General features: G+C 51.7%; 3 protein-coding genes across 5 annotated transcripts in view; 1 reads left to right on the top strand and 2 right to left on the bottom strand.

Annotated features, from left to right (window-relative positions):
- The window catches only part of CPAMD8 (C3 and PZP like, alpha-2-macroglobulin domain containing 8), a gene marked incomplete at its 5' end in the record, with an annotated part of 77,585 nt that extends 76,045 nt beyond the window's left edge, over positions 1-1,540 (top strand). The window contains one exon of the mRNA XM_019513183.1: positions 1,063-1,540. Coding sequence (XP_019368728.1) covers positions 1,063-1,235 — 173 coding nt within the window. The remainder of the gene's footprint in view (positions 1-1,062) is intronic.
- A 5,635-nt stretch (positions 1,541-7,175) lies between these two features.
- F2RL3 (F2R like thrombin/trypsin receptor 3) lies at positions 7,176-11,590 on the bottom strand. Its single transcript, XM_019513649.1, has 2 exons — positions 11,032-11,590; positions 7,176-9,600 (listed from the first exon to the last, which is right to left on the bottom strand). The coding sequence occupies exons 1-2, from the start codon at positions 11,114-11,116 to the stop codon at positions 8,522-8,524; spliced, it is 1,164 nt and encodes a 387-aa protein (XP_019369194.1). The 5' UTR covers positions 11,117-11,590; the 3' UTR covers positions 7,176-8,521.
- A 7,494-nt stretch (positions 11,591-19,084) lies between these two features.
- The window catches only part of SIN3B (SIN3 transcription regulator family member B), a 20,450-nt gene continuing 14,767 nt past the window's right edge, over positions 19,085-24,767 (bottom strand). For 2 of the 3 annotated variants that reach the window (XM_019513650.1, XM_019513651.1), the window contains exons 14-19: positions 24,008-24,181; positions 22,946-23,038; positions 22,555-22,649; positions 21,924-22,128; positions 21,698-21,829; positions 19,085-21,584 (exon numbers count right to left, since the gene is read on the bottom strand). In XM_019513650.1, coding sequence (XP_019369195.1) covers positions 21,354-21,584; positions 21,698-21,829; positions 21,924-22,128; positions 22,555-22,649; positions 22,946-23,038; positions 24,008-24,181 — 930 coding nt within the window. In that variant the 3' untranslated portion in view covers positions 19,085-21,353. The remainder of the gene's footprint in view (positions 21,585-21,697; positions 21,830-21,923; positions 22,129-22,554; positions 22,650-22,945; positions 23,039-24,007; positions 24,182-24,767) is intronic. The other variant, XM_019513652.1, reaches the window with a different exon arrangement.

Here is a 24,767-nt window from a genome sequence, read left to right on the forward strand (position 1 = left end):
CCCCAAAGCAGAGGGCAGCACCCTGTTCTGCATGGAGTGAGCGATCTCTCACAAGCAAATGGCTCCATCCCTTTCTTTATGCTTGGGAAGTTGCTCTGTAGCTTGTGACTGAGCTGAAGTGGAGACTCATCCGGTGCCATGAGCCCAGGTCCCCCTAGTTACACTTATTAGGCTGCCCAGAGAGGGGTGGCTTGCTGTGCTAGTCTGAACTCAGGCAGAAGGCAGGGCAGGTGGGACAAAGTCAGCTGTCACCTACAAAAGCTCCTGCCTCTCTGAACCAGTCAGTCAGGAGGGTGCCACCCTGCCCTGCCTTCTGTCTGAGGGAGGGGCTGGGAGACTTCCTCCTGCTCCTGTTAAGCCAAAATTGGTGACCTGATTGCCAGAAGAAAGAGCAGCCCTGAAAACTGATCCTCTTGAAACAGGCAGAAGGTGGATGATGTCTCACCCCGATGGAATCTGGCTTTTGTCACCCATTGGTAAAGATGATGCTTAAAGCTGCACTTTCACAGTGATCTCAAAGCACCTCGCTAAGCTGTTGTAGCTTTCTTCTGCCCTTTTTACTAATGTGGAAACAAAGGCTCGAGGGGAAGTGACTTGCCCTGTGTGAAGTGCAGAATCAGGAGAGAGGGCTGGGTGTGGAGCCCAGAAGTCCTGACTCCTGGTCCTTGAGACGCACACAAACTGAATGGACAATCTTTAAGATTTTTTTTTTAAATTAGGGCCCTTATTTTTTTTATTTTACTACCTATCAAAGGAGGAATTATGGAAAATCCTGATGCAAAGCAGCTCTGCTGCTTGTGGCCTGGAGTTGGAACTGCCTGCATGCCATTGTTCTGAGCTGCTGGCACACACTGCTCCCTCTTTTCTCGTGAGGCACCAGGGCTTTGGCTCTTCTGAAGTGTATTTGGATTCCCCACTGATTAACATGCTTCCTCTTGTGTTTACCTCCCACCCTATGCCTGACATGCAACGGAGCAGAAGTGTTACCAAGGGCCATCCCCTTTTGGCTAAAGCTCATCCTGTGAGTGCCAGTCTGAAGCTTCATTTGTTTCCCTTGCACAGAGGAAGGCCCCGTGATCCAGTCGGACCTGTCCTACTACTCCTACGAGTACGACCCAGACCCCTATGTCTCTGAAGCCGATGTCTTTGAGATGGCACCGGAGCTGACAACATCCAGCACCACTCTGAGGGAAGGGGACAGAAGTCAGGGAGTGGTGACCACAGTAGAATGGTGAGAGAGTGAGGCCTGGGGGGCCAGGGGGAGGGCTAGATCTGGCTTGTGAGTTGAGTTGTTTTACACCCAGCCATGCCTCTGGGTCCAGAGTGAATCTGCAGTAGGGGCTTCTAACAGTCACTTTGCCATTTCCCTTGGCCTCAGCGCTGCTGGGGATTAGGATAATGTTGGTTTGGCACTGGGAGCCTTCAGTGCTTGCAACTTTCAGTTCCAAAAAGGCATTTTAAAGTAGAAAGGGCTGGGTTCAACTGCTGCTGTACAGAAATCTGTGATGGGAGAGTGACTTTTCTTTGTTATGTTCTCTCTCCAACAGAAATGTATAATTTAAAATAAAAAGAAGAAGCTCAGAAACAACTCCTGTACGAGTTTGTTCCTACAGATGACCTGCTGCAGAACAGAAACCAAATGACGACTACTTTCTGATGCTCTGAGAACTGTAGGCCTCACCTCCCTGTGGGGTGGCAGGAGCTCCTTGGGGGCACTCAGCATTATTTTTTCTGTCAATTTTCCTGCCTTTTGTTCACTCTATTAGGAGTCTTTCCAAGGATGAGAGACCAGTATGCTGTCCCTGGAGGTGGGAACAGGGGTGGGAATTCAGACCCCCTAGACCACTTCAGAGTGTTTTGTATGTTACAAGGATTTCACAAACACCATTTCCTAGCTACACAAAGAAGCCAAGTCCAGGCCCCTGCGTCCAGCTGAGTTGCTTCTTGCGAAGAGGTGGCTGAGGAGCTTTCTTTCAAGTTACAGTAATAAAAAGCAATGTGTTTTGCTTACTGTGCCATAGCTAGAGGTTAATGCTGCCTCCAGCCTTAATGTCCCACTGCACTAGCAGCATGTTGCCCTCCTGGGAACGACTTCCCTAACACCTCCATGCTCATTGGACTTGGCAAGGAGACAGTTCTCCAAGAGAAAAATTAAATCATCTGAGAACTCCACAAGGGGTAAAAGTCTGACAGTCCTGGGCATGGCTGCAGGCTCTGCCTGGGAAGAGTGCCAGTGATAGCAGGGATGAGGGGCTGGCAGGTGAACTCCATTTATGCTGGAGCAGGTTCTGCCAAGTGCAGCCTGCAGCCTCTTGGCCTCTGCCCCCTGGTCTCTCTCTCTCTCTCTGTAACCCCAGCATGAGAATAAATTTGACCTGAGGCAGTGTCATGCTTAGTGCTTGCCTGATTTTACCAGCCATTTCTGTTCTGCTCCCAGCAGACCCCAGTACTCTGTATATTCACAGCCTTTGTGGCCCTTGGGCTGCCACCAGTGCAGAACCCTCCTCAGTGTCAGGGGCTGGGCTCCTGTAGGGTAAGTTGACCTGAGCATGAGAGTTTGAGTCTAATCGACAAATGGTTCAATGTAAAGAAAAGCAGAAGCTGTACATTCCTGAAACTTTTTGGGTGTCTCCTTTGCTGGCACCAGGAGCAGCATCATTCCAGTTACTCCTTGGAGGAGGTATACACAGCTGCCTGCCGCAAAATACCCAGAATGTTTCATCCTTCCACCTCCACTGTTGCCAGAGCCCAGAGCAAACTGGAAACCTTCTTGGGGGTGTTTGTGCATGAAGGAAAACAGAAGAAAGCCTGATTCATATTGTTTATGAGGCTCCCCAGAATGCAGATTACTTTTTTGCCAAACAGTGCCCACATGAAGACAAAGGGGAGTGAGTTTGGCTTTCTGCTCCTTTTCCACTATAAAAACATTTTCCAGGTGCTGACTTCAGCCAGCGTGCTGAGCAGGGACAAGGTCCTTGGACTGGGTCTGTGGCTGGGAAGAGAGTTGGAGTTGGGGTTTCCAGCGTCTGTCTCTTAGACTTCAGCTTTCAGATTCCCAGACATAGGTGACAGTGGAAGGCAGCAGGTCACAGCCCAGCCCTGAGATTCTAGTAAATTCAGAATGGCTCTGCTGGTTAATATTTTAATTGCTGCTTCCCCTGCTGCTCAGAGGTCTTCTCTCAGACTTCTAACATGGCTGCACCCATCTGCACCAGCTGCTTCTCAGCAGAGATTTTTGCCACGTCTCTTCAGTGTGCAAGAGCAGACCACATCCCAGCTGTGTCCCCACAGTGCAGTGGAAATGCCAGCGGCTGCATTCCTGCCTAGCAGGTAAATAAATGTCTTTAAACTAAATTCAGTCTCTGAAAGCAACTGGCCTGGCAGGCCCTTACTAGTGTATACACACAGCAGCCTGCATCAATATTTATCTCCTCGTTTAACGACAGGCTGGGGGCAAGCTGCTGTAAGAGGCAGCCTTTTTTTAAAAAAAAAACATCAAGCTACACAGTGTAAGCTGTGCTGTTTCCTAGCACCACCTTCAGCACTATTTAGTGCTTGAAGTCTGGGAGAGGGAGATGCAAAGAGTCTCCTCATTATCTTGGCCTCTCATTGTCATTAGAGATGGGCGCTCTGTTCCATGTCCCTGAGCTGGGGCTACTTGGACCCCTGCAGATGGGAGCCCTAATCCCAGAGTCCCCCTCCCTCCCTGTCTCCAGTTGGCTGACTTTTGTTTCGTCTCCCCTGTAGAAAGGTGCCACCGCCAGGACGTGCTTCTCCTGGTGTACACCTTGCCCTGGACTATTCAAGCCATCATTGCCTCTGCACAAGAGAGCGGAGAGGGAAGAATCCCCTGTGTGGATAGGGCCCACATGACTTCCATGGGACCCTGTTAAATGTAAAATATTTGTTTAAGATGCAGAAGCCTGCCCAGTGCCTCCCCAGGGAGAGGACGGGTTCTTCTGGCAGTGCCTGCTAATGCCTAGTCTATCATGAGCAGCCTCCATATGTGGAGGTCAGGCTGGCCAACACATGTGCCAGCCTGAGGCAGGAAGGAAAGTGCTATCTCCTGTTTGCCATGAGAAGAACAAGCATAGAGAGGCTGAAACTCCCTGTCAGCCTGTTGTAGCTTTGGGATTAGCACTAGGGTCTCTTGCCTACCAGTTCTTGGTTCCAGCCACCAGCCAGTGTTGCCTCCTGCATTTGAGGAGCTGTCCTGGAGGTCGCTGTCCCTGGGCCAGGCACCTGCCAGATACCTGCCTAGGCCAGGGGAGACCCCTGAGTGACCTCTCCCATCTCAAGCACTTCCAGACCAGTCAGCGCTACCCAGCTGCTGTCCTGTCCCAAGGCAAAGCTTCCTTTTCTCCTGGGGACAGGCTGGCAGCCTCTGCAGCCCGTGCAAGCCAGTTTCTCTCTGGAGCTAAACAACAAACTGTTTGGTTCAAGAATAGAGGGCAGGAGACTGCAGTTAGTGTTGCGGCTGCCCTTTCCCCATCAGTGCAAGGTGGAGCAGGAAGCCTCTAGAGCCCTTGAGGTACTGCCTGGAGTAACTGCAGCAGTGCAGTCTGTATATGCCCCAGTGCAGTCCCAGCTGTCCTGTGCAGCCACTCTCTCCCTTCAAGGTGCTGCTTGTTCCTCTGGCTATCATCAGCACTAGGTCCCTTAAAGGAAAATTAAGCTCTTGGCCTCCCTCCCCTTTCCAGAGACCTGGTTCAGTTCTGGGCGCCGCACTTCAGGAGGGATGTGGACAGCATAGAGAGGGTCCAGAGGAGGGCCACTCGCATGATCAGGGGACTGCAGGGCAGGCCCTATGAGGAGAGACTACGGGACCTGAACCTGTTCAGCCTCCACAAGAGAAGGCTGAGGGGGGATCTTGTGGCCTGTTACAAACTGGTCAGGGGGGATCAGAAGGCACTGGGGGAATCACTGCTCCCCCGAGCACAGCCAGGAGTGACCAGGAACAACGGTCACAAGCTAGCAGAGGGTAGGTTTAGGTTAGACATCAGAAGGCGCTATTTCACGGTCAGGGCGGCTAGGGTCTGGAACCAACTTCCAGGGGAGGTGGTGCAGGCTCCTACCCTGGGGGTTTTTAAGAAGAGGTTAGAAGAACACCTTGCTGGGGTCGTTTAACCCCAGTACTCTTTCCTGCCATGGCAGGGGGTCGGACTAGATGATCTTCTCAGGTCCCTTCCGACCCTAGAGACTATGAAACTATGCAAACCATCCAGGGCTGGTCAGCAGTCTTTTAGGGATGGGCTGCTGCTTGTGACCTGACTGCTGCCACAGGCTGCTGCAGCCCCATGTCAGCCATGTGCCACTGACTCCTGTCCCCAGTGGCACTGGGAAACGAACTTGGCAGCAACAATGAGCGGCACATGCTGTAGAGGGCAAGGGAAGTGGCAGAAATGGTCACTGTGGGGTGGGAGGGAGGGGGGATTATGGCACTGGGTGGGACAAAGGAGAGATGCGTTAAACTGAGCTGCCCCCCCGTGCCACAGGCTGCATCCAGTAGTATATCCAAGGGGGGAGACCAGGGCAAAAGCCACATGCAATCGGCCAGGGAAGCAGGGGAGCAAAAAAGCAACAGCTGGCTGCCAGCCCAGCAGCTGACACTGCCCCTTGTGCCACTGCTGCCCAGAGCACTCAGGTCTCCAGTTATGCTGCAGGCCCTATCCAGGCACTTTGCAGGCTGGATCTGGCCCACAGGCCATACGTTGCCAATCTTTGATCTCAGAATATTTCCTCTGGGATCCTTGAGTGGTGCCTTTCTATTCTAGGTTGTTTGTAGACTTCTACCCAGTTCTGACTCTGGAGCTTATCAGAGTCCCTGCAAGGGCTCTGAGGTCAACGCACTGCAATCCAAGGGCTCCTGCCTCGGGGGGATCAACTTCAGAATGCTTGTTTTAGGGAGACAGAGTCGTCTTTTCTCCCAGCGTGGTAGCTGCAAGGTGGCAGGGACAGCTTTGCTGTCGGGTTTACCTTTGGCTTTGGGTTGTTTCCAGTTTGGAAACATTTGTCTTGCTTTCCTAGAGATGGGCTTTGCCTATCCCCTCTCTGATGGTCACTCATTGCAAAGGGGAGAGAAATACCAGTGGGCTTGAGAGATACCGGAGCTTCTGTTTATAACAAGTTATTTTACTAACTAGACTTGATAGCTCTCTCTAGTTACCAGTGATTGTTGCTTGTAATCCCTCCAATGAAATTTATATTTATATTTGTAACTGTACATGGATATTATCTGGAGTAATCATTACCGTGGTATTTATTTTGAAGCAATAGTTCTTTGTCCTTTGTTGTCCAAATGTTTTGGTCCTGCCCCCTCTCCTGCATTATTGTCAGTAGATGACAGACTCACCCAACTTAAAGGATGAAGTTGAAAGCAGCAGTGCTTGCTTTGCGGCCATTGGGTGGTTCATACATGATCCCCTGGATCTCACGATCGTGCAGAAGTCATCTGTTCAGATGCACATCTCTGTTGATCTAAACCTTCTGCCCAGTTCTGGTTTTGTCCCATTTGCTGCTTTTGACCATGGGACAAAAGCCCTGGCTCTCGGCCTAACTCTGCCATGTCTCTTCTGCATTCAGCAGCTGGCATATTCTCAGCACTTGCAGTGTTGCACCCATAGGAGACAGGCACTAGTTTTTCACTGAGAATATTTTTAATAACAAAGGAAAACAAAATCCACCAGCATTGTTACGTGACCATTTTTGTTTTGTTCACACAAATCTTAGTGAGTCTGAATCCAGAAAAAACATTTGTTTTAGGTACTGATGAATATTTTATTAAAAACTGATTTCTAAAACAATGCTGCCTTCCTGTCCTCCTTACTAACATCTGCCTCCATACTACAGGGCAAGCACGTTGCAGAGCTGCAGCTTCTTAACTACCAGCTATTGCACAGCACTGAAAGGACAGAAGTGATGCATGTACCTGCAGAACCAAAGCACTCAGCAGTTCTAAGGAGTTCTGACTTACGATGAGGTAGAAATGGGCAGTTTGCTGGGAGGTTCCTTTTGTTTTCTTTGAGGGGTGTGCTGACTGTAACATGTCCGCTTTTGCAGTACATTCCCTGAATCCAGCTGCAGGTATGGTCAGCGGTTGGGGAGGGGGGAGAGTTGGGGGTGGGAAAGCTCTTGGTTCTCTGTGGAGGTTGTAAAAGGAGCATGGAATTCCAGTGTGGGAGTTTCCAGTATTTTATTAATACCCTGCCTTCAAGAGACATGGAAATCCTTTTTCCTGGACTAAAGCCAGGCTGTCTTCATAACCAGTAGAGAGAGGCAGTACTATTCAGAGGACTCGCAAGTGTCAAAAGCCAGAGCAGCCTATGCAAGTGGTGAATGTTACCAACAAGGGGCTGATGACTGTTAATCACCGGCATGCTCTGTTAATCACCGGACCGGTCAAGAAAGACCTTGCTTGTTAGAGAAGGCGACATGTCACCTCCTACTAGCAGAGCAGTTAGCATGAGCAAGCACTTTCAAAGAGAGATCTCAGTGCTTTGCAAATGTTCTCGAATTTTAACTTTGTGAGTATCCTCCGGGGTGCAGAGAGGCAGAGATGGACTTCCTTGTTTCAGGGTGGCGAGCTAGTGAGCAGCAGAGGCAGGAGTAGGATGCAGGAGGATATCGTCTCACTTCATAACAGTCACTGAGGCTAGATGCATTCTCTGTACCCCAGGATAAAATTGAGACCTGGAGTCCTGGCACATTCAAGAAAGGGGTTTGCAGGGAAGGAGCCTCTCAGTTTTGCCTGGTCATGTGTGGATGCAAGATGCATGCAAACAAACTACCTACCAGACCAGTGGCTCTGGTCAGTGTCAGGGTGGCAACCAGGTGGTTCAACTGGTTTCTCTGGGCAGCTTTTAATTCTTAGCCAGCCTTTCCCACCCCAGGCTTTTTTCCCTTTCCTCCCTGAGACACTGCCATTATACATGCAGAAAGCGCAACATCCTCCATCAGGCCTTGAGGTAGAAGGAAGGTCCACCAGGGACCTTGATTAGTAGGATAGCTTGTGTGTTCAAGTAACCCTGAGACTGTCTAGGGCAGAGAGGAGTGGAAGCTTCTAGCTCCTGTCAGGGCCACCCAAGGTTGAGGGGATGAACTAGGGGAGAAGCATCTAATGGCCTCAATCTGGAGTGGCAGCCAACAGCCTGTCCTTTTTAACAAAAGAAATCAGCTGGCAAGAGCAGGATGGACAGGCATGGCACAAACCTCTTCACTCACTAAAGGACATGTGGGAAAAGTGAGATTCAGGCGGCAGCTGGAAACCAGGGTGTGGAGTGCCTGAGGGATGCAGTGATACCAGTGGGAGTGGCTGAAGGAGAAGCCATATTTTGTTCCTGTCTGCATACAGCTGACTCCACCTGGTTTGTGCTTTGAGCCCTGCAGGAGTACCTAAGGCCCAGAGAAACCCACCCTCCACTCCTCCCTGCCCTGGACTAGCTGCCAGCCTGGCCCCAACCTGGAAACTGTATAGTGTGAGGCCAGCCAGCACCTGGGAGGGAGAGGAGCAGGGGCTGGGGCCTCACACCACAGACTGCGAGTGGGAGCTCTGCTGAGGGAGTGTCTCCTTGGAGGTTTTTAGAGACGTGATGGTTTGCTTGCTGCAGCCGAAGAGTCTGCTCTTCACCTTGTCCCTGAAATCCTCAGAGACGTAGTAGTAGATAAAGGGGTCAATGCAGCTGTTGCCGGCACTGAGGGCCAAGCTCAGCATGTAGCTGATGTACAGGTCCCCGTGAAGCATGGAGCAGCTCTGGGAATAGTGGATGAGGAGGAGGATGTTGCTGGGGGTGTAGAACGCCACAAGAGTGAGCAGCACAAGGGCAGTGAGCTTCATGGCGTGCAGGTACCGCTCTCCGCTGCCCAGCAGGGCCCACAACACAGAGCCATAGCTGAACAGCATGACTGCCAGCGGGGCCAGGAAACCACATGCAATCAAGCAGACAAAGTAGTAGAAATAGTACTCAGTCTCCTCATGCCTGGGGAGGGCATCATGGCACAGGATGATGTTTGTCTTATACAAGGGGTACGACTGCTTCAGGAGGGTCAAGGGCAGGGTGAAGATGGCAGCGCAAACCCAGACAGCAGCACAGGTGCACGCAGCGAAGCCTGGGCTGCGGAAGGAGCGGGAGAAGAAAGGATGCACCACACCCAGGTAACGGTCCACGCTGACACACATGAGCAGCAGCACAGAGCAGTACATGTTCCCATAGAAGAAGGCTGTGGTGAGCCGGCACAGGCCTTCACCAAAGGGCCAGTGGTTCCCCAGGAAGTAATAAGAGATCTTAAAGGGCAGCACCAGCACCAGCAACAGGTCAGCTGCTGCCAGGTTCATCAGGAAGATGGTGGAAGTCAGCTTCTCGATCCTTGTGGCCAGGACCCAGAGGGCCAGCCCGTTGGCCGGCAGCCCCACCAGGAAGATGACAGTGTAGAGAGAGGGGAGGAGCCACACTGTGACCGGCCTGCTCAGCTGGGAGCGGGCAGCCTCATGGATGTCCAGGTAGGTGGTGTTGTCACTAGTCACCTTCTCTCCCGGGATGGCTCGGGGACACAGAGTGTTTTGAGACGTCGTCCTCTGCTCATCGGTGCTGTTCTGAGAGTAATCTGGCAACACAAGCAGAGGCTGTTACTGAGAATTTGTGCTGGGCTCAGAACAACTTGCTCTGTGCAAATACATCTAGGGACAGGGTCCCTGCCCCAAAGGGTGTGCATTCAGACAAGACACCATGCCCACCCAGGGTGCAGGAGCCAGAGGGTGGCAGGGCTATTCCCCACAGCAAATCCTGCAGAGGCCTGCTTTGGTTCCAGCTAGAGCCACTTAACACAAGCTCCAATTCAAAGGCCTCCCTGCATCAGGGCTGGGCCTGAGAGGCTGTTTACTGTTTTCGAAGATACTTCACCCCAAAAAACTGCTGTCAGCATGGAGGGGAGCCCAGGGTGCAGTGGTGTTCAGGGTAGCATGGTCCTTTGCTGCCGTGTGACCTGCCATGAGCAGAAAATATCCCTGATGCGCAATTTAAATGAAGAGGAGAAGCAAGGGAAACCACAAATACTCGGGCAGCTCAGTGCTGAAAAAAACATGTGCTTCGTCCCCAGGCAGTGCCTGCACTTTTTGTCTGGGCCCCAGTTATTCATGGTCAATTGTTGTCATGAGCCCACAGAACCATGTGCAACGCCTTGGAGTGATGCGCTGTTTCTCACAGCTTGCGGTATGTCTGCTGCTGGCTGCTAGGGACTGAGCACCCCAGAGCACAAGGCAGCACAAAGGGAGCAGGCCAACAAGGCCTCACTAGGGAAAGCCAGTTCCAGCCCTGGGCTGTGTTGCTGGCTCCTTTGGCAAAGGTAGGGGGTCTGTCTGACCATGGTGATCTGGTCTGTGCTCAGGATCCCTCCCTCCCCTTCTCCTGTTGTGGAGTCAGAGCAGCTTCCTCTGCATCTGGGAGCTTCTGGGGCTGAGGCTGACACGAAGGTGCCAGCTCCGGCAGTCTCCAGAGGGCGTGGCTCCGGCTAGTGCTGCTCTGGCCTCTGGCAAATTGCTGCCCGACTTGGGGAACGCTCTCAAGGGCCGACCTTCCTACTCACCCACCTAGGCAGAGCAGCCCATCAGGGACGCTGCAGGAGGAAAGTCTAGTTCCCTGGCACACGCAGCATGGTGCAGCTTGCATGGGAGAGGGGTATGGGGATGAAGGGGCAGAAGGAGCCCAGCCGCTCAGGCTTGGCTTAGTCCCCTCCTCCCTGTCATTCCCCTCTGTGCAGTGGAATGGCCCCTGGGCCCCGTTTGCACTCCTTGCTGCAGCACTTGGCCTGCAGCTGTCTGAAGAGCAGTGTGGGGCAGAGTGAGCACAGCAGAGGGCATCAGGATGGACTGGGAAGGTAGGAGTGCAGAACTGATTAGCATTTGCCCTTTGGCACTGCTGTGCTTTGCTTCTGCATCAGGGCTTTCTTGGAGTCTTGTTGGGAGTCTTGGTATGGGAGCATAATGTCCAGTCCTCAAATGAGTAGGAGGATGTCACCCGGGGCTGTGCGTTTACTCACCATCATAGTCTAGACCCGCCGAGCAGAGTGCCCAGAGGCTGCACCACAGCAGCAGCTGATGTGACATCCTTCTGTGCCTGCACATCTCCACACTGCAAAGGGTGCCGTGATGTGGTGCTGCTGCGCTGCGCTGCGCTGCATGGGAAGGGAAGTATTAATAGCCTTGCTTGCACATTTCCTGCCATCCAGCCCTTAACTTGTGGAAACACCAGACGTTTCCTGTCGAGGAGAAAGCAGGGGATATTTAGAGCTGTGAGTGGACACACCAGACCTTTGCTGCAGAGAAGAAAGCGGGGGTGTTTAGAGCTGTGGGCATGTTCCTTCTCAGCCAGGCCAGGTCTGCCCCTGCTCAGCGGTGGGTCCCTGGTGTCAGTGAAGGGATAGGGCCCTTCCTGGAAGGTGATAAACACCAGGATAAGATAGCACGAGGCTTAGCTAGGCTGCCAAAAATATAACGAGCAGGGAGTTTCAAGGCCCTTGCGGATCAGACTGGGAGGATGATAGTTTAAGTGACATCTTCCAGGGAGATAGGGGCGTTTGAAGGGGAGTTTGCCAATAAGGGGGCAGTTTCTTGGTACCCGTACGGAAGGAGTGAGGTAGGGTGCATCTGCACAGTACCTGCGGTGTCTGGGGACGGGGTTCTTATGGAGTCGTCAGAATCCGGACTGTTTCTGCAGCTAGTCAATGTGTAACGGAAGTCTAAAAGATGGAGATGTTCTCCCTCCCTGCACGTCCCCTCTGCCAGCCGGTCTGATCAGGCAGCAACAGTGACTGAAGGCTCTAGTTATTGAGCTTCAAGAAACAACACAGTGAGTGGAAGTACTAGGTGCCAGCTCCATCTTTTAGACCTTCATTACACGTTGACTAGCTGCAGAAACGGTCCGGATTCTGACGACTCCATAAGAACCCCGTCCCCAGTCACTGCAGGTACCGTGCAGGTGCACCCTACTTCACTCCTTCCGCACAGGTACCAAGAAACTGCCCCCTTATTGGCAAACTCCCCTTCAAACGCCCCTATCTCCCTGGAAGATGTCACTTAAACTATCATCCTCCCAGTCTGATCCGCAAGGGCCTTGAAACTCCCTGCTCGTTATATTTTTGGCAGCCTAGCTAAGCCTCGTGCTATCGTATCCTGGTGTTTATCGCCTTCCAGGAAGGGAGGGGGAAGGGGAACCTGGTTAGAAGCCGAGACCTCCCCACTAAGAAGCGGGGACAGGGTGAAAGCTGAGGTCTTGTTGAGCCAAGGTTTTGCTGAAGCCTTAGCAGGACAGTGTCAGGGCACAGGGCCTCTGTCCAACAGTGCTGTGTGTACTTGGTTCACATCGACCTGGTTCTGGTGTCCTCAAAGCCTCTGGCAGCCGCCTGGCAGTGACTCCTCTGACTATTCCCTGAGAGGCTGGGGGACAATCCAAGCAGCTGTGTACCAGCCCTGGGATCCCTCCTTCCTGGGTTCAGTGAGCTCCCTGTGCCCTGGGGCTGAGGTGGCACGGGTGCCAAGGCACAGCCCAGAGGTTGCAAGCTTGAGGCCATAGCAGAAGTGCTCACGGTGTGACAGGTCACATTTCAAGGAAGCTGTGAATTCTGCTAAATACCTTGTCGCAAGGACACAAAAAGGAACAGATGGGCCCTGGGTGTGGCACAGACACGGTCCATGGAAGAGCCTGGCTGGTGGTTTTGATTTGAAGTGCACCAGCCTGAGGACAGTGGGATGGAAGCAGACAAGCAGCGTGATCTGGGGCCTTGGTGAAGGTCTCGTGTGAGCGGGGCCCCAGCAGGCAGGATGCAGTATGGCAGAGGGGCGCACAGGACACATCTGCAGCCAAGCAGATAAGGCTGAGTTCAGAGACTTGCTGTGCAAGGAGCTCTCTGGCCCCGCAGCTTCTGGCGCTGCAGAGAGGCTCCTTCCTGCTGATGAGGGGCCCAGACCAGCACCCCTCTTGGCTGTGGTGCATGGGGGCTCCTTGATCATGTCACTCCACATACAATGGTATGTGGCCCCCTGGGTCACGAGACTGTGTCACCATCCTTCAGGAGTTCCCCAAGCCTTTGTCTCCTCTCCTGTTGGGATCTTGGGCTCTTTAACCTCCCAGCAGTCTCTGCCAAGTCCCAGGGGTCTCCCCAGCACTATCCTGCACTCCTTGGATATGTGCAGGATGGGTGCATCATGCTGCAGAGCAACAGAAAAGGCTCTGAATTGCTTTTCCCCTTGCAGGAGACAGGCAAGCCAGTGAGATGAGGGGCTGCGGGGACAGCCTGGGGAAAGGGGATGCTGCCTTAGAGGCAGTGAGGGAGGGTGCTAGGTGTTTGCACACCTGGGCCTGCCTTCCATGGAGGGAGTAAGCACAGGAGCTGCCGTATGGCCAGCAGGAACTGTGAATTTGGTTTGGCAACTGGTTGGGAACTCATTTCTTTCTGCTTTGCTTATGAATGGCCTCTTCTGTGAAGGCTGCAAGTCTGAGCCTGGCAGCTGTTTGATGAGATTCCTTTATTCCAAGGAGAAAATGATCCTATTTCCTTTGCTGTTGCCATATTCCCACATCCTTGTGCCGAGCGCGTCCAGAGGTGGAGCTCCAGTGGGCAGGGACGATGCCGTATTAGATGTTTTGCTTTTGCGATTCTCTCGGGGTTTATGAACCATTACAGAATGACTCATGTGGCCGCATATTTTCCATGCTTCAGCCAGGATCCTTTCTGTGCTCTGCATGCAAAGCATTAGACATAATCAGGTTCAGATAGTGTGCAAATCACAGCCCGGGTGTCTATGGCCAGGTCTCTGGGGTGGAGTAGGGAGAGGTCAGTCATTGCCGCATCCTTTCTTTTTCAGATGCTGTGTGATCTTTACTGACTGCTTTAGATGCAGAACAGCTTGTCTGAAAAGTCTGGTGCCAGAGGTTTCCAGAGATGCTAATGAGCAGTGACAATCCTGTGATCCCTGCCTGTGGGATGACAGGAATGATTTTAAAGCTGTTCCTTGCTCAGCTGATCTCCAGGTACAAAGATGACTCTTCCCCACAGGTCTCAGCCCTCAGGGTGCAAGGGAAAGCAGACAATAGGTTTTAAAGGCACTGAAGAAGAATGTAAACCCTGGACTTTGAGGGCCTGAAGGCAGAAAGTTGTGCCTTATACCAACAGGCCCAACTTCAAGGGCTCAGGGGGTTTTGGCTGCAGGTTGTGAGGTGTTTAGGTAGTGCCACTGATCTGAGAGCTTCCAATCCTGCCCCGGCCCCTGCCCGCACACGTAGTGCAGACAGGAGAGGCAGTTGAACAGCTTTGTGGCCGGTGTCATGGAGTGTGTCTGCCACTGTCAGCAGAACCTCACATTTTCCGTGACTGTAGCCCTCGTCTGGGCACCCCCCCCCGCCGAACATGCAGTCCTGTGCCACTCAGGACCGCAGGGCACAGGCAGCTGTGGCTAACCACTGTCATGGATAGAAATGACGGCCCTTTACCAAGAGCCTCCCGCTAGTGCCTCAGCCCTGCCCCAGAGGAGGGATCACAGCCTGGGTGCTTGCTGGCCCAGCCCCCCACCATGGGGCCAGAGCTCAGCTGCAGTCGCTGGTCCCCTCCCTCTTCCTTGCACAGGAGGGGAGAGCTGCAAGCAGCAACCAGCGTCTTGGATTCAGCTTCCCCTTCTCACTTGCCAGGACCTCTCTAGCCTCAGTCAAACCTTCCTGTCTCTCCCATTCCCTCCACACTCACCCAGATTCCCATCTGCACTCCCCTGCCAGTTTGCCCCCCACCAGCCTTTGAACACCTTTGTTGGCCTCCTCCACACCCTGGCTCCAGTCTTACTCCTGCGAGAAGCCCCTGGGACAGGCCAGGCAGACAGTTGCCCCATCTTTGTGGGTGGCAGTGTTGCCCTTGAAGCATGTGCATGTGCTCTTTGTGGTCTGGCCTCAGACCCCAGCCTTTGGGGGGGGGGGCTCTGGCTGGCAGCTGGGCCAGAGGTGGTGCATGGCAAAAGTGCTGAGGGATCAGAGCAGACCCTGATGGGAGCAGCAGCCTCATGTTTGGTCCCCACCTGGCCCAGTCCCCTCGGTGCACTGGGCCATTTGCATCACTGTAAAATGACTGTGGTGCATTGCATTTTTCCTCAGTGTTTAAGAACCAGAGACCACAGAACAACACCCCTGGCTGCATTGCAGGCAGCCAGGCCAGGAGAGAGGGGACTGCTGGATAGATAGTGGTTTATGCAGACTGTCCTTAGATGAGAGGGTGGAAAGCTGTTGCTATGGCAGTGGGACAATGAGGACTGCTTGTACTTGGTGTGAACAGAGGATGTGCCCAGCTGCTTTGGGCAGAGTATTCAGGCAGGGATGTGCTCAGAGCAGGAGGGATGGTGGAAAATACAGGCCCAGGCTGTGACCTGCTTACAGGGAAGTGCAGCAACCAGCAGGGCCATTGCTGCTGGCTGGCCACGACAAGCATCCCATCTGCCCCTGCCCAGCCTTCTTGGCAGCCTTCTCCAGCTGCTGACTCGGCCTCTCGTCTGTCGGTGCTTTGGGCAGAGCCCATCGCCCGCTGCGTGCTTGGCTGGCACTCGCTGGGCTGGGGCTCTGCACTCTGCTGTAACTGAACCTTTAAAGACATGTCAAACCTCCACTTTCTGCTCATTCATGTGCCCTGACCCCTCCTGTAGTGCTTGTGCTGTGCAGTCATTTCTGCTGTTACATAAAGTCCTGTTTACAGCCAGGAGGCAGCAGTCTTGCTGCTGCCATTGTAGGGATCAGGGGTCTAGCCTTGTTGCTGTTCCACTGCACGAGGGAGTTCCTCCTGGCCCCACCTGACTGCCATACTTCCTGGACACTGTAATTCTCTATCGCATCTTTTCCAGGGGCGGGTAGGTAGGAAGGAGAGCAGCTGGCCTCCCTGGTGCAGACTGGGTGTTGTGCTGTGGATGTTGGGATGCCTCCTCGTGAGGTCGCTGCATTCCAGAGTCATTGCTCCATTTCTGTTCCAGCACAATGTCCCCATGGTGCGAGGTCATTTCTGCATGGCTGGCCTGAGCTACAGCTGCCGTGGGGGAGTACTGGAAGCTAGCTGTTCTATGCTGGGCAGTGTCCTCTGGACAGAGGAGGCCTATGGATGGAGCAGGCCTTCCCTGAGACACAGGTTTGTTGGCAGCACTGACTCAGGAAAGGAGCTGCTGTGTTCATGTGGCTGGACTGGCAATGTAGCATCTTACCCAGTGGGATATGAAGTGGCTTCCCAGCTTCCTTAGGGAAACTCACTGAGACCTGCACCCACAGCATCTAACATGAAGAAGTCATTTTGTTTGTGCATGCGGTTCTGGGCCCTTCCCATGGGCTCATGTCAAATAAAAAGGAAGGTACGAAACCCAGGCCACAGCTACCCATGTTAGTGTTTCCTGTTAGTTTGATTTAGAAACTAATTCACTCCTTTTCTGTCCAGCTATCGTGCAAGATATTTTTAAACTGTTCTCCTTTGCCATGTCTAAAGCTGCTCACTGCTGAGTTTTCAGTCTGCATTCGGCTGATGTCACAATCTGGCTGTCCCTTCAGAGGGCCTGTTCCCTCCTTTGTAGCCCCGAGGGACATTCTCTTTGTAAGAGGTCCAAGATTTCTGAGATGAGGCTTTTGTATAAAGCATATTGTGTCCTCAGAGGCACCAACACCAGCATTTTTGTCAAATTATTCCATGCCATTTATGCATCAGAGGGTTATTTATAGGAGAAATAGAACAACTGCTTGTTTCTTGCGAGCAAATCATTTGCTAAACCAAAAAAAAAAAGTTGCATTTTGTTATGGCAACTGGAGTGTTGAGAATGATGTAAAGGAAACTCCTATCAGATCTGGGTCACATCACTACAGTTTCACCTGCAAAAATATAATGTTCATTTCTTTGTTGTGCAGGGCTCACAGGGAACACAGATACTCATGTCATCACACAGGTATTTAGAAAGGTTGGAGGTGGAAGGTTATTTTGATGAGTGTAGTTGCATTGAAATAACGTGTAGCAGATGTGCATATGATTTGAGAACTGGAGTCAGTTGCTTTATTGAATGAATTTTTAATTTAGTTTATCAGGAGCTAATTTGGTGTATGAGCTCTGGGAGCATGGAAGGGGCAGAGTGGGGCCTTGTGTGCTTGTGCCAGTGTTGTTGCAAACCAACGAAAGTAGTTTGTGCAGCGAGTTCTTAGTGGAACATTTTTAAAACCAGTTTCAGTTAAGCTGCTTTTCCATGGAGCTGCTGTAGCACCTCCTGGCTCCTGTGTTTTGCCCACGCAGGGCACGTTCACTCTCACCTGCCCAAGTGCCTGGCTGTGTGTGCAGTTGAGCACAACCAGCAAGCTGTGCTGCACTAGCCATGTGTGACAGTCTATGTCCACTAAGTGCAAGGTAGTACTCCACTTTCAGAGTAGTCTTTGCACTGTAAATTCACATCCAGTCTTACTTTGCATTTGCTTCCCAGTATAGGCAAAGCCAAAGCAAGAGTTGGCTGCCTAGACTAGAATGCAGGCTGCCAGCAGGCATGCTCCAGGGAGCTTCTTGTGCAGAGCAGCTCAGGAGCAGTAGGATCAAAGCTCCACAATGTGGGACTAGGGAATGGGTTGGAGCCGACTGGACAGCTCTTGTGTTATGTGCTCTGCTTTGTTTCCCTTTATAGCTAGTGGATACTACACAATCCAGCTTCTAGCAGTGCAGCAGCCAAGTAACTTTTTTCTGGTTACAGCTTTTCAGACTAATAGGAAAAGGCCCAGAGGGTGAAACAGTAGCTGTAACCATTAAAGTGCCCAGACCAAGGCAGTTTCCAACAGATTCTCTTCCCCCAGTGGCAGGTGTTCAATAGGCCATGCGGCCAGCCAGGAAAAGAACGGTCCCATCATCAGGGTGGCTGCCAGCAGACCCGAGTTCAGTTCTGCCTTACAAAAGGTTCCTTGTGTGGCCAGGCTAAGGATGCTCCCTGGCTGTTGGGCAGTTGTGAGGACTAACATTCTGCAGCTGTGCAAGCTCATGTACTGTGATAGGTACTCCTATAGGGTGTGCTGGCTAAGAAATCTTCTCCTAGTGGTTCATTCGTGCAAAGTTCAGGATTTTAAAGCAGCCCAGTGCTTCCTACACACTAAATATTTTGGCCAAAGTATTTCAAACCAAAGGTGTCCTCGTCTTATACCAGCCATCGAAAACAAATGCTGCTCTAGGTGGGATGGCCTGAAGTCATGGCACTTCCCAAGCCTTTGGGGTAAGCTAACGATGCCTAAAACACACGAGGCACTTGGGCTTAAACCCACAAAGAGATTTAGATGCCCCATGGTCACAGTAAGCTAATACCAGAAAGCAGGCAGTGAGAACCCCTGCTCCACACCTGCCTAAGGCTGTAGGCATCTATGCCTATGCCACGCTCCCAAAATTTCCCTTTTCCAGCAATATATAATGCAGAGCATCTGGAAAGGAGTGTCTGAACCACTACGCCACAGGCCTGTGCACCAGATTGGGCCCTATAGAAAGAGCCATGCCTACTTAACTTATTCCAAGCCAAGTGGAAGTTTCAACTGGAGGGACCTCTTTGAAGCCTAGATTGCTGGGCTAAGCCAAAGGACATTCCTTGTGAAGTTTTGTTTATGCTACTCTGAAGGCACTAGAGGTGGAGTACATGTGTTCAACTCCTTTCAGGCAGAGGGCAGAGCTGAACCTGGTGCCCCTTGCATGTTGGGCGAGTACTACAGCCACTGACCTGCTGGTTACAAGGGAGGCAGGTGTCAGCAGCACCTCCCCAGTGTCACAGAAGAGGGAGAGAATGAAATGTTTTGTAGTTTGCAGGTGTTGTAGAGGTAGCCAGGGCTCTGCAGTGCTTGCATTTATAGCTCAGATAAGAAAGTGGGGTGCAGGGCTGAGGCACAGTCAAGGGAGTACAGACTGTTGCCTCTCAGTGCGTAGAGTTATCAGGCTACTTGCAGCTGTCTGGATCACAGCTGGGCAGGGCCAGTCCTGCACCCACCTCCATAGCCTGTTCTACAGTGTAAGATTAGGCATCAGTCACTCTGGTCCTCGCCCTGGCTCTAGTGTCACTTATGAGGAAAGGACTCTGTGAGATTTATAAGCTCCATACTTTATTTTACTTGAATGTGCAAATAAATATATCAAAAAACCTACATTCAGAGAGCTGGCAAAGCAATTACAAGCCCCAAAGCAAAGATCCTTCAAAAAGAAAGTCAAAGGAAGAACAAACTCTCTTTAATCAGCTTCATGCTAGCAGATACACAGCGTTCAAGGCTGAAATCTCAGTCATTAGCAAGCCACTCTCAAACATGTCTGCACTGCCTGCGTGTTTTATTCACATCATTTGTTACTAATCATGTTTGAGACAAGAGTGCTGTAAATTATGAGTCTCACTTAATCCATTCAGGTTATAAATTAAAGTTTACAAAATAAGATTGCTTAAAAATGTCTGAAGTACACTTAAAAATGTTGGGGAGACCAAGCAGGGGGATGCATGAATGCATCGTGCACCCAGGGAGGCATGGAATCAAATGCATTTTAAGCCACAAGTTGCAACCTACCGTCTAGTAAACATTTGTATCATAAAACAATAACAAAGTTTGGCACAGTTGGTCATCTCTGCTGGGAGACGGCAGAGAGTTGGACAGGACTGAGGTGCATTTGGAGAGCTGTCTGGAAGCAATAGGGGATCCTGTGCACTGGATCAGTCAGACCTACACCAGGCTCTCAGAGGTTCATGTTCATTATCTTATGCTCCTTACCCAAAAGAAGCCAAGAGCTTGCAGGGGACGACGACAAAACAAACAAACAAACAAACAACCCAAAAAACCACCTTTGGCTCATTTCAGCAACTGAAGTTAACTGAAACCCTGGACAGCGAGAGCTTGGCTTCCTTGTGCAAAGCCCTCTGCTGCCAATTGCTGTGGTTGTGGCCAACAGTGCCTGAAGCCTGTCCCCCCCCACAGGTCATCTTGCAAGAAAGACGTGCAGCTGGTACAGTTTTAGGTCACAAGTATCCAAAAGGTTTGTCATGTCTTCCACTGTCAATAAGACAACTGTAGGACTAAATGCTGGACAGCGAGAAAAACAGTGAGACTCCCACTGGCTATGAACCATAGGGAAAAAAAAACAAACAATCACAAAGAAACAAAAACGTGAGGAGTTCCAATTCCTCCAAAAGCTGAGAAACCCGGAGTCAGGGCTGAACAGGGTGCAATCTGCCTCATGGACACAACCTTACACATACTGACGTGCGACGGAGAAACCTCAAGCTCAGTGTAAACATTGTGCTCCAAGAGCTCCATCTGCTGACATACATCAGGTGTGGCCAGCACAGCAGTGATAAGGAGTTCTAGATGTGCACGGGAAAGCTAACAGCCTGCAGGACACAGGTTCTGAGTGGCAGCCACCAGCATGCTGAATGCAAGACCCCTCACATGGATGTTACTCCCACTGCACACAACTCCTGAGCTCAGAGGGCAGAATCCAGTGGTGTGACAAGTTTGTAGAGCACTGGCACAAGGTCCAGTACAGCACTCTGCAGAGGATGTCTCCAGGGCACCCTGCTCTGGCTCCCTTCCTAACTTTGCAGCCCGTGGAGATGCTTCCCACTTGTTCACACTGTAGAATTTTAGCAACGTAATTGTTTTAGAGTTGAAAGTTAGCTTCTCCTCGTCACCTCAGGGTTTGGCACTTCCCTGCCCGAAGTGGATACAAACGCTGCTTTCAGAGCTTGCGTTAGTACAAACAGATAACGTGATGAGTGCCTGCAGTCCCTGGTGAGGCTGGCCATCTGTGCTCTGGACCCTCTGGCATGGAGGGGTTACAATGAAAAGTTCTGCAGGCTCATGCCTGCAATGAAATCTAAAGAGACATGGAACAAACCTTTCAAAGAGGAAGCAGCTGCCAGCATCTGCTCCAGCATCACTCCTGCTCTGGTCTGGCTGAAGCATTACAGCTCTCTGCTCCTCTGCCAGCAGCCAGCCCCGCTTGTTCCATCCCTCCAGTGCAGTTGCCACCAGTCTCCTCTATTCTGTCCACCTGTTCCAAAAGCCATCTCGCTCAGCCTCTCCAGCAGTGGTTGATCCACAGCAGACCTGAAGCTGGGAATCTGCTCTATGGCATGTCAGTACCAAGAGCCCTCTTCGTGTCATGGTTTCAGCTCTCTTCATGACCTGGCCCAGAGGATTATGCTGCAAGGAGACAATTCTATGCCGTATGGAAATACATCATAACCCAAAGTAAAATGCTGTTTGGATAAATATCGTTAATACATACACTGCATTCCCACCACTATTCTCAGACTTAGTGTTTCACCAGCAAAGCTCCTGCTTGGCATGGTCTTGTGGACAAGTCCTTTGTCATGGTGAAGCTGGCCGGCGACTGTACTGCACCCTGTATCTGTTCACTGGGACCCCGTGGACACTGATAGTCTCACAAGTTGTTTTGCACGGCACCATGTCCTCGTCCTCATCACCCATGAGCCAGTCTTGAACTAGGTCTGCTGCCTCCACAGTGACATTCTCTTCTAGCCACCTGCTGTGCCACTCGTCAAACTGCTGGTGGTGCTTGAGCAGAACCACTGGCTGTGCCTGAGGCAAGGACAGGAGAGATCAGGGAGAGGGTCTTGGGAGAGGAGGCTGGCCTCTCCACTCCCTGACTTGAGCCATACATAACCCCAGCCAACAGCACAGATCCCACCTACCTGATTTCTGCATGGATCATCCTCCTGTGTGGTTTGCATGGTAAATCTGTGGCCAGTAAACTGAGGCACATGGCCTCTACCAGCCTCCTTTGCTGTTTCAGCCCAAAGAGGGCAGTACCTCAAGGGTGTAGCCTGGAGGGATTCAGGCACAAAGACATTTGCCACTTGTGGCTCAAATTCCCCATCACGGCCAGCACCCAAGCTACCACAATAGTAGGGGACTCACCCGTTTGGCCCGGCAGAGTGCACCCCGCCTGTACATGTAGTCCTCCGAGTTCACGATAAACATCATCTTGTGACTGTTGAGCTTGAACCTGCAGTCCACATTGCACGCACTCTCCACCCCAATCAGCCTTTTCCAGGAACTTTTGGCCTCACTCCGCAGAGCTCTCACTTGCTTGCATTGCCACTTGCGGAATTTTTTAAGGTTCCTAGAAAAGACCATTGTGACAGGGTGAGACACACCAGGTTACTCAGCTCCACCCCTTGAGCAGAGCTGAAAGCACAGAGGAAGCATTAGACTTGCACCTGGCTCTTCCCAGGATTGCGGTTTCCAGACCCACTCCACTCCCCTCCCCTCCCCTCCCCCAGCTGGCACGGCATGAAGCGGTCAGGACTTAGTCTCCAGCAAGTGAATGAACTTAAATGCTGCCCAAGGGGAGATGGACCATTCCCTCTCACGAGTCCTTGTGCAGCTTGCCATGCTCTGGCTGCTGCCCTGCACCCCAGAGGTGGCTACATTTCCCTGGAGTTGCCTGCACTGTGCATCATACAGAATCACCCCCAACATGTAGGGCAGCAACAGGACTGCTGTTGGGGGGGCACAGGGGTGACACCAGGGACAGAGGGGAACTCGCCTTTGCAGGAAGACTGGTTTCAGTAAGAAGCCATCGTTCTGGCTGCTTGGGGCTCCCTCCACACCAACATACTGCTCCATGTAGTTGGCCAAGTGCTACATAAAAGAGACCATTTCCAAAGTCATTTTCCTCTTCAGTCAGAAAAAGATCAGGTACAACTTCCCAGTTTTTCTGGCCTGCTTTAGTGCTTAGTTCCTACCACAGCCCCTGACCCCATGGACAGGTAAACCTACTAGTCTCCAACAAGAGCGTCTAGCACCAACTGTTAGAACCCTGCACATGCTCATCCTCCTAACAAACTCACAAGTTGGAGCAAAGACAGAGGGGAGCACCCCTAGCAGCCTGCTCTGCCAGTGGTGCTGAGGGGGTTCTGGTTTCACTGCTACATTACCTGGACCTCAACAGGATCTTCTGTTTGGGTTTCTTCTGTATCCAATAGCTCAATGGTCATGATCACCTGGCTTTTCCTCTGAAGAAACATTACCTGTAGCAAAGGGAGAGACACAGGGAAGTTAGCTGAGGCTGTTCTCTTTTCCCCTAAATTTTGTCCCTGGGGCTTCCAGAACCAGTTCTAAATAAATGTCTCCTAAATCTCTTCCAGCCCCTGCCCTCTACCCACTCATCCCAGGCAACTCCTCCTGTTTGGTCCAGCTGCTGCCTCATCCAGACCTCTCATGCTCAGCATGCTGAAGCCAAGCTGCGTCTTCCCTTCTGAGTTTCCTTGTAGGTCTTCATGCCCGGTGACTGCTGGCTACTCACCTTCCTCCCCATCGTTGGCCTGGTGTTCTGGTTAAGACTCCTCTCACTTGCTCACCCCCATCCAAGCTATTGCTAAATTCTACCTGTATGTCCTCTGCAAGTCTTTCCCCTAAATGATCCCTACAACTGGAACCACTACTTAGAGCTTTTCTTTCACTTTTCATGGCCACTTTCCACCTTTATGGACCAGTCCCCTGCAAACACGCAGTCTCTTCCTACTGAAAGCCCTTTCTGAAAGCTTCCCTCTGCAAAAACCTGCCCACTCTAATCCACAGCAGAAATCTGGACAAACCAAGATCCATGCTGTAGTCAGCATTTCTGGCTGTGACAAAAAGGGCAGAAGCTGCCTTCTTTCTGCACCTCTTGTACGTTGCGGTGTCTTCACACTTTCTACCTAGCCCGAGACCAAAGCCCTTGAGAAAGGGGCACTCTTGTCTGTTTGCTTCCAAAGCAATGTCCCCCTCCCCCCACTCCGAGTCACAGCATTGCTAGGTCTGCTCTGTTTGCAAAAGAAACGGTCTCTCTGAAGGAGGCTTGGTCCAGCAGCTGCTAGCTGCAGGGGCAGGACAACTCCCCAGCAATCTGACCCAAGAGGCATTCGGTTCAGAGCAGTCTGAATTAATGAGATACTGTGCTCTCAGGAAATCAGACTGCAGCTGCCTGCGCTTCCTGTGCCAGCTCGCTCTGCACTCACCTTGAAACAGTTCTCATCTGCCATGCAGCGCTCCGCCTTCCACTGGTAGCTGGTCTCTTTGGCTGCCCGCACACACCTGGAGGACAGGTTGCCTCCAGCAGCACCACGCTTCCTCTCATTCAAATAAAGTTCAACAACCTTCAAGCAGATGTCGTCACTCACAAGGTGGTGAAGCTGTCAACAGGCCAAGAAGGGTTTCAACTCTCACAAGAGACTTGCTGAATGGGGAATGCAGCGTGCACCACCGTATGCCTCCAGCCACTTCCACACCCAATTCTGCCTCTAGACTTGATCCTGCATGCCTCCTACAGGCATCTCTGTAACAGCAGCATCCTTGTGCAAGGGGTACTCGCACAAGTGACTTAATGTGACTAGCACACGACTCAGCCTCCTGATAAAATGCTCATTTAGAGCATCCAATTTTTAAGCTGGTAACAGAGACCTAGATATTCCGCTTCTGATGGACAAGCTGCGGTTATCAAGGGGTTGTGGGCTCAGTCAGTTCTGCCTTGCTACACCTGCCCTGGAAGGTGGAGACAAAAAGGGAGGCCTGAGCTCAGGCTGTAGCAGACTGGGAGATGGTGGTGGTTGTCTTCTGTGAAAGAAGCCTGCTAAGGTCAAGGCCTATTGGAAATGCCACGAGGCAAGGCAGGCCTGAAACAGACCCTGACTGAGAATGGATGACCCTTCCCCTTGAGTCTGTTACATGTGTTTTAGGAACAATGCCCCAAAACATTAAAAAAAAAAAAAAAAAAAAAAA

Source organism: Gavialis gangeticus, unplaced genomic scaffold (genome assembly GCF_001723915.1).
Source record: "Gavialis gangeticus isolate Ggan-Ray unplaced genomic scaffold, GavGan_comp1, whole genome shotgun sequence".
Lineage (NCBI taxonomy): Eukaryota > Metazoa > Chordata > Crocodylia > Gavialidae > Gavialis > Gavialis gangeticus.

What these genes read in the sequence shown, in the direction of transcription:
- F2RL3 (XM_019513649.1), bottom strand. Translation starts at nt 11,116, where the DNA reads ATGTGCAGGCACAGAAGGATGTCACATCAGCTGCTGCTGTGGTGCAGC. An exon ending in GGCGGGTCTAGACTATGATG is followed by an intron (nt 9,601 to 11,031) that starts GTGAGTAAACGC and finishes TTGTGTTGCCAG; the next exon opens with ATTACTCTCAGAACAGCACC.